This window comes from Seriola aureovittata, chromosome 4, assembly GCF_021018895.1.
Source record: "Seriola aureovittata isolate HTS-2021-v1 ecotype China chromosome 4, ASM2101889v1, whole genome shotgun sequence".
In the NCBI taxonomy this organism is placed as follows: domain Eukaryota; kingdom Metazoa; phylum Chordata; class Actinopteri; order Carangiformes; family Carangidae; genus Seriola; species Seriola aureovittata.
In genome coordinates, this window is record NC_079367.1 from 26,605,920 (window position 1) to 26,614,364 (window position 8,445).

The following is an 8,445-nucleotide window of genomic DNA, read 5'->3' on the forward strand; positions in this document are numbered from 1 at the left end:
ATGGTTCTCTCTCTCTCTCTCTCTCTCTCTGTCACACACACACACACACGCCAATTATGTTCAAAAGTCAAGTGTTGAATGAAAAAGTTTTTTGTCATAATCCTTATGTCATGTTACATTTCAGCTCAGTGTGTGTTAGAACTAACCAGGACTTTGAGGTGAATTGTAACATTCTTGTGTTTGAAGCTAAACCAGACATTCTTGTTTGTGTTGCAGAGATAGCGCCTTCACCATTTATTAGCGGACACGTGTAACTAGTTTGTATTAGATTTTTTAACAAAAGATCTCCGATACACAGACAGAAATGTCAAAAGTGTCAGAGCCACCCCATTTCCCCCCTGTGTTGATTTTTAATTCTGAAAACTGCAGAAAAATAAGACATAATTTAAGAAAAAAATGAATTTGAACCAGTCGTTTTAAGTTTAAAAGAAGCACGTGACTGCATTATGAGCAAATTCTGTCATTTATTTATAGAAGAAATATATATGTCTCATAGCTGCAGATTGATAATCACCTTCTGAGCATATAACACCTCACTCTCTATAAATCCACTCAGCTCTGAGACACAGAGACTGTGGGATAGTCATTCGTCCGGGTGGCCCCGCGTGTAGCCGCCGGCCCAATATACAGCACGCCAGGGGGCCACATCGGCCTTTTTGCAGGGCCCTTCCTGGATCCTAACACGGTATTCAAATGTCAGGATCGGGGCGGGACCCGTCGGCACCTTATAAGAGGAGGGCGGCCAGGTTTCTCTACTGTATTTGCGCGCTTCACCTCTGCCTGCGTCCCGAGGCCCCGGTGCACAGAAGAAAACGGGCCAGAAGTAGAAGAAGAAGAAGTCAACATCTGCTGAGCCATAACAAGATTAAGGTTATGAAACAATGGATGACTGACAAATAAGAAATATTGACTTTAGCAACTATTCCCAGGAGCGCAGCGTCACTTCACTATTTGACTTCGTTTTCCTCACGCATTTTTGGCTCGAGATATTTTCTGCCTGTTTCTTGGCAAACGGAAACAATTTTATGTTTGGATTTTTCCCCGAAAACTTCAAATTTTGAGAAGGATTTTATATTTATTTTGATTTTTTCCCCCCCAAAAAAACTCCGGTCATAGACAAGAATTCTCCTCCAGAGGTTTGAGTTGGGGATGTTGAGCTCTGTGAAGATGGAAACCCATGATCTACCAGAGTGGAATACTTTCTACAGCGAGGCCAGTGAGGTAAAGACGCATTCACAAATAAAAATAACAATATGTGAATTACACCGTTTTTATTTCTTCCTGATGTAAACAGCGGGACGTGTCTCGTTCTTGGATTCAAGTGAGAACGTAACGACAGATTTTTACTTGTGCACATTTTCAGTAAGAACCGGAAAAAAAAAATCTGTAATTTGATCACATGATCAAATATAAGAAAAACTTTACATTATAATCATGAGCTTCTATGTACTACCTATCGTGGAGTACCATAAGAATTAAAATAACTTTAAAGTATGACAGAGTAATATTGAGTATCCAGGCGCACTTTGAAACTGCCGAGACATTCTGGTAACAAGAAAAAAACAGCAAAAAAAAGTAGAAAAAGTCTTAATAAATTCTTCTGTAAAAATAAAAATAAATATTAGGCTAAATAAATAATATTGAAAAACAAAACATTTTCAGTAACAGTCTTTTTCAAACATCTGAAGCCACTAAAACAATGACGTCCACTTTAAATGTTTTATCTAATTACTAATAAATGTGATACAAGTTGAATTATAAACATTCAGGCCATAAACTGCGCATTAAACACTTTTTTTGTGAAAGATGTTTGCTCATCAATCGGCCTTCTTCTTCCTCCTTTGTGTCTCCTCCAGTGTTGCGACAATTCAGGTGTAAATGTGACAAGAGCTTTTTTTTTTCTCACTAATTGAATTAGAGTTAATTCTATCAGCAGCTTCAGTTCTCACCTCACCTCGACCTGATGAAATTACCGAGAAGAAAAGGTCTGATAATATTTAACCACAGGATCAGTCGGCGGCTCCAGACGCCTTCTGAACTCGTAGAGTTTTTATTTCGCATATTAAATACTTTTTGAGATTTCACGAAAAAAAAAAGAAAAAAAAAGAAATTGAAATTGAATTATTCATCTTTGTCAGCCAGAATAAATAAATTCCTCCACTTTAGCCTAAATACTGAGCAGCTTGTTTTTTGCACGGAGCGGTGGAGGAGGCCGTGTGAACTGAGAGGCACCATGACGCGCTTTTTACGCATTTTCAGGTTAACATCGCTGTGTGAAATCCATGTCCTCTCTGCGCGCACTGAGAGCTTCATTGTGCATTGATAAGGAGTCACTTTTTTAAACGGAGAGTCAAACCGCTTTCCCCTCACACCCTGCATTCATTTAACGGAGAAAAATTAAAAAGCAAACCATCACAACAGAGCTGTTCATGGTATTTGTTTTCAAAAGGTAAAAAAATAAATGTGTCAACTGATTATATTTTATTAGCTAAAGTAGCTGTAATCTTTGATGTATAACGTGTGTGTGCACTGATATTTCCTCTGTGTTTCGCTTGTTAATAACCAGATGTTGTTGTGTTCCTCTTTTTCTCCAGATGTATTCCTCTCCCAGCACTATGAACTCTGGTCTGGGCTCCATGGGCTCCATGGGCACCATCAACAGCTACATCAACCTGAACCCGGCCACCGCCTCCCCTGCAGGTATGAACATGGCGTACCCCAGCTCCAGCCTCAGCAGTTCCCCACTCGCCTCCATGGGCTCCGGGCCCGGCCACATGTCCCTCTCCCCGGTGGCCTCGTCCCTCAGCTCGAGCTCTCTCACTCAGCTGGGCCCCGCTGCTCCCGGCGCCCTCGGCTCCTTGTCCCACTACCAGAACATGGGCCAGTCCATGAGCCAACTGGGATACCCCTCCACTGCGACCCTGAGCCGGGCTGGGCCCAAGGAGATCCCCCCTAAGCCCTACCGGCGCTCCCTGACCCACGCCAAGCCACCGTACTCATACATCTCCCTCATCACCATGGCGATCCAGCAGAGCGGCAGCAAGATGCTCACCCTGAACGAGATCTACCAGTGGATCATGGACCTGTTCCCCTACTACCGTGAGAACCAGCAGCGCTGGCAAAACTCCATCCGCCACTCGCTCTCCTTCAACGACTGCTTTGTGAAGGTGGCTCGCTCACCAGACAAGCCCGGTAAAGGTTCTTACTGGACTCTGCACCCACAGTCAGGCAACATGTTTGAGAACGGCTGCTACCTGCGGCGCCAGAAACGCTTCAAGATCGAGGACAAGATGGCAAAGAAAGGAGGCAAGAGCCAGGAGGTGGGCTCAGGGAAAGGAGGCCACAGTGATCACCTGGTGGAGGATCGCAGCCCCACGGGAGGATCAGAGGGAGCCGACTCCGCCCACTCAGACAACTCCCACCCGGGCTCTTCAGACGACCAGCCGCTTCCTAGAAACTCCCTGGTTCCACTAGACTGCCCTCAGCTGTCCTCCTCACACCTCCACAGCCCGCCCGTCTCCCTGCCTCCCCCCTCCTCCACCTCATCCTCCATCCCTCCATCGTCCTTGTCCCTCTCCGCCACCTCGTCCTCCAACCAGCTCCTCCACTCCCAGTCTTTAGTGGGTAGCACCCACCTCCTGCCCGGCGCCATGCAGCAGCACATGGACCTACAGAGCGACGCCCTCAAGTCCCTGGACCCCCACTACAACTTCAACCACCCCTTCTCCATCACCAACCTCATGTCCAACGAGCAGAAGATGGACCTCAAGTCCTACCAGGACCAGGTGATGGCCTACAACAGCTACGCCAGTGGCTCTCCTGTGGGAGCCAAGCAGATCTACGACAGCCCCGGGCCGGCCGCCATGGACTCAGGTGCTTATTACCAAACTCTGTACAGCCGCTCGGTGCTCAACGCCTCTTAATATGGACACCCACCCACACACACACACACACACACAAACACACACACCTGCCTGTAATGGTGAGCCAAAATGGAGACTTCTCTTCCTCTCTGCCTTTACTAAAATGGACACCCAAGGTCTCTTTATCTTCTTCTTTCTTCCTCTCTCTCCCTCTCTGGCCCACGTCCAGCGGCCTTGGAAGAGACTCACATCTAAAATGGCCGCCATGTTTGAGGGACCAAAGGACAGTTTTTCTTTCCTTTTACCAGCTGTGATGAGCACGGAGGCTGGGTTGGTTACACGGAGGACAGAAAAGTGAAGCTGGATGATTAAGTGATGATGAAGACGTTTGACTCGTCTGTGTGTGTGAGTCAGTGCAGATGTCAGATCCCGTCCTTTGCCGGCAAAATTGGCTTTGTACAAAATGTAAATAGAGCTAATGTTGGGGGGGAAAGGATATTTGCATTTATTTATGAAGGGAATAAATTTTAATATATCTTGTATAGCGCTCTGTCGACCAGTTACAACCCAAATGTGAGGTTTTTTTTTTTTTTTTAAACCAAAGACGGAGAGTTTCAGGTTACTGCTTCAGGCAGGTGTTACTGCAGCGGGAGACAGTTTAGTACATTTCTTCTTTTTTTGCGTGTGTTACAGCATTTCACATTACGTTCCGTCATTTCTGTCAGATCAGGCATCCGTCAATGTAAATGTAGCTCATGAGGTCTGTAAAAAATATATTTGTAGTTTTGTTTGATATGAAGTTTAAAAAAAAAAAAAGGCATTTGGTCCTCGCTGCAGCACAGAGGACACAGACATTAAAAAAAATCTTCTGAGGCCAAAAAGAAAGAGACAAAGTAACTGTGGTAAAAAAAAAAAAAAAAAAAAAACTAAAAAGAAAAAAAGCATATTGTGTTTCTATTTTTCATGGCCCCAAATCATTTCCTGTTGTTACCTAAATAAGAGCATTAAAATGAAATGCTTTTCCACAGACTGTAACATGACTGGCAGACAGCTGCGGTGCATAGGGGAGTTCAGTCAATGACTAAAACAGTGGAAAGGGAGGAGAGATGCACTATGGGAGGATTTACATACAGTACTTTGCACTATGGAGCTCCCATTGGTCAGGTGGGCTGATAGTGTGTGTGTTACAACAATACTTAGGAACCCCCCCCCTACACTGTCAATGCATCAGCTCAATGGGATCAGTGTATCAATGTCAAAGGGTGTCAAATAACCCCTCGCTCCTTTTCTTCAAATGACTGCTGATCTGATAAGAGATCAGTGTATCAATAATGTTTTGAAGGATTATTCTGATGAACAGCAGAGGACGCAGAAGTTTCAGGTCACATGACGTCCTCTGTGGAGCTTATATTATAGTTTCAAAGAGAAATGTCTTTTATTTAAGCTATGTTCCTTTTCAAAACCTTGAAAGTGTGCTGATATAATATATTGTTTTTTGTTGTTGTTGGTTTAAATGTGATTAAAATGATTCATGTTTCATTTTTCTTATTAAAAAGGCAAAAAATGTGGGAAGAAATGGTGCATTTGTTTTTCTTTTTCCACCAGTGTTAATGCAGGAAGTGTTTGTTGTCACCGTGGATACAAGTAAAAAGTAAAAACTAAATCAAACACTGAAAGATGTTCGACATTCAGAGTTAAAATCCCTTCTTTTTTCAAAGGGACGGGTTGTATCTGTTTCACAGGCTCAGTTTGTTTCTAAGAATTTTCTGGAATTTTCAAAAAATCATTAAGACTGTCAGGATTTTATACAGGAATAAAATACAGGATTACTTTTCACCTGTCCACAAACAGTTTTAAAAACCAGTCAATGAAACAAAAACTGCAGCAACAAGTGATTCTACTTAAAACCACGAAGATGGAAGTTTCCAGATCACGCGGTGTTATTGGCAGGACCTCGACGGCTCGTCCCGCTCAATCAATCCCCGGACGGTGAGGCGGTGCTGCAGGAATAGCAGTGCCTTGTTGAAACAGCTCCTGACCAAATGACTGTGGTGTGTGACATGTAGGACTGGTAGACTAAACACGGCTGGATCACACTGAGAGCCTCAAAGCGGACCTCTGCACAGGCCATCAGCCCCGGCGGCATCACACACACACACGCACACACACACACCACACACACACACACACACACACACACACACACACACACACACACACACACACACACACACACACACACACACACACACACACACACACACACACACACACACCACAGCAAGACCGGGACCACTCCAAAATCTACTGACCTGCCTCTGACCCTGAACTAGAAAAACGATCAGCAAGTCAACAAAACAAAAACAGGGAGAAAGTATCAGCAGAATATTTTTTCTCTTTAATCCTCACTGTGTCTTCTCGGCCTTGACCAATCAGATCCTTCTCTGTGTATCCCTAACAAACTATAGACATGGAATTTATCAATTCCTTTACAAGTCAGAGAACTTTTCCCAACTAAGCAGCAGCTGAAGTATGGAAACCTGCTGAATCACTGTGGTATAATGTCAAGAAAACAAGAAGGAGCACTGGTACGTATGAAAAAACTGATGATTGAAAAATGCTGTGGAGTTCGCATGAAGTAACTCAAGTGACACATCGATGCTTCTTTGCCTTTACATCAGCAGGAACATAAAAAAAAGTTCATTTATTGATCTTGGTTCCTGCAGCCATCCTGCTTCCGTGTCCCGTCGCCAGGCCTCCTGTCTACCTGTCTGCAGGTCTAACTGTCTGTCTGCAGGTCTCTGCTCACAGTGGCTTAACCCTGTGTTGTCGGACTTGTCACGTATGTATCGCTGCCTTTTCTTCTCTGTCACGTCAAGCCCAGCAACCATAAGCCCTGAGGCAACATATAGACTGCAGCGATGCACACACACACACACACACACACACACACACACACACACACACACACACACACACACACACACACACACACACACACACACACACACACACACACACACACACACACACACACACACACACACACACACACACACACAGAGACTCACGAAACATGTTTGCCTAATTTCAGTTTCAATCAATGAGCCCAGGATGCTAAAGAACACATAATGGTCCTGTTGCTGTAGGAACTAATTCTTCTGATTATTTTGTCCTTTTTATGATATGAGATCAATATATGGGCTTCAAAAGGCAACACACACACACACACACACACACACACACACACACACACACACACACACACACACACACACACACACACACACACACACACACACACACATTAAAAAAAATGGTAACTGGCTTATAGTGAGTGGGAATCTAAGGCAGTTCGTCACCTTGCATACACAATAGTCCCTTCACAGCAGTTGGCTTGATAAGATAGGCAAGCACCCGCCTGATATGGTCTCCACAGCTACAAAGACAAAGTCTCACACACACACTTTTGCACATGCACACACACGCACGCATGCACACACACACACAAACAAACACATGCACGCACGCACGCACGCACACACTTGACTGCTCCAGGTATGACTAACCTGGCTGACTCTAAAATGTCACTCTGATACGTCCCCTCGCAGCAATCATGTGACCACGCTGATAGTGGTCCCATTCGATCCAGGCTTCATGAAGGAAAACAGATTAGTCTGAGCACAGATAACACACTGTGGCTTGAGGTTTTTCAGGGAGCAACAATGCAGCAGTTAGACTGGAACAATTTCAGCCACAAAGGGGGAAGAAAAAAAGAAACTCAAGTGTGACCCTTACATTTGTAACCTCTCGGTTGTAATCTGTAACCCTCGGCTGACCCAGTTTCCAAATGCGAGACTCTTAGAAAATAGATACCAGCAACTGATAACAGTCTGGATGTCACAATAAAATAATCTCCTCTCTCAAACGGCCATGATAGCCTCAGTTTCTGGGATTAGCTTCTTTTCCGCACATTTTTGTGCAGAAATCAGTCGTGTTCTTCATAAATGTAAAGACTTAAAATGATGTTTTGGAAGATGTAACACACACTGTGTCAGTATGGGAAGGAAAAATACAGACACTTTTCACCAAATCACAACTTAATGATGCTGTTTTTTCCATCAGCATCACTTACTTTACTGCATAAGTGAAACATGTATGAACTAACACTAAAGGTGTAAAGTCCTACACTACAGTTTAAAGCAAAACGTGGGCACCTGTTGCTTGAGTTGTGAGACAAATGGATTTGACATTGATTATTTAGAGGTGAATGAATACATTATCTGCAGATTCTGGTCCAGGAGAGCGCGGACTGGAGGATACATGAGAGCTGATCACAGGATATGAACAACGATACGGTTACAGATTGATCAGGTTAAAAATGACTTTTTGGGGTTAAAGAAAGATCACAGTCGCTTCTCTACACGTCCAGACCAACCTGTTTCTCCCAGTTTGACTTTCTCTGTTCACTTGTTCTGCATTTTTGACTTCTTGTGGATAAGTCCCAGGTTTTTTCTGTGAGAACAATAAATACAAAACCAGTGTCCACATCAGTTCAGCTGCAGCTATTGATAAACCGGCT

At 44.0% G+C, this 8,445-nt stretch overlaps 1 protein-coding gene across 1 annotated transcript; it reads left to right on the plus strand.

Moving 5' to 3' along the window:
- The first annotated feature begins 772 nt into the window (after window positions 1-772).
- foxa3 (forkhead box A3) lies at window positions 773-5,439 on the plus strand. The gene is made up of 2 exons (XM_056375207.1): window positions 773-1,221; window positions 2,595-5,439. Exons 1-2 carry the CDS (start codon window positions 1,150-1,152, stop codon window positions 3,921-3,923), a joined length of 1,401 nt encoding a protein of 466 aa, XP_056231182.1. The 5' UTR covers window positions 773-1,149; the 3' UTR covers window positions 3,924-5,439.
- Window positions 5,440-8,445: the final 3,006 nt, after the last annotated feature.

Coding starts and splice junctions, on each gene's coding strand:
- foxa3 (XM_056375207.1), top strand. CDS start 1,150: ATGTTGAGCTCTGTGAAGATGGAAACCCATGATCTACCAGAGTGGAAT. Junction 1,222..2,594: donor TCTACAGCGAGGCCAGTGAG/GTAAAGACGCAT, acceptor CTTTTTCTCCAG/ATGTATTCCTCTCCCAGCAC.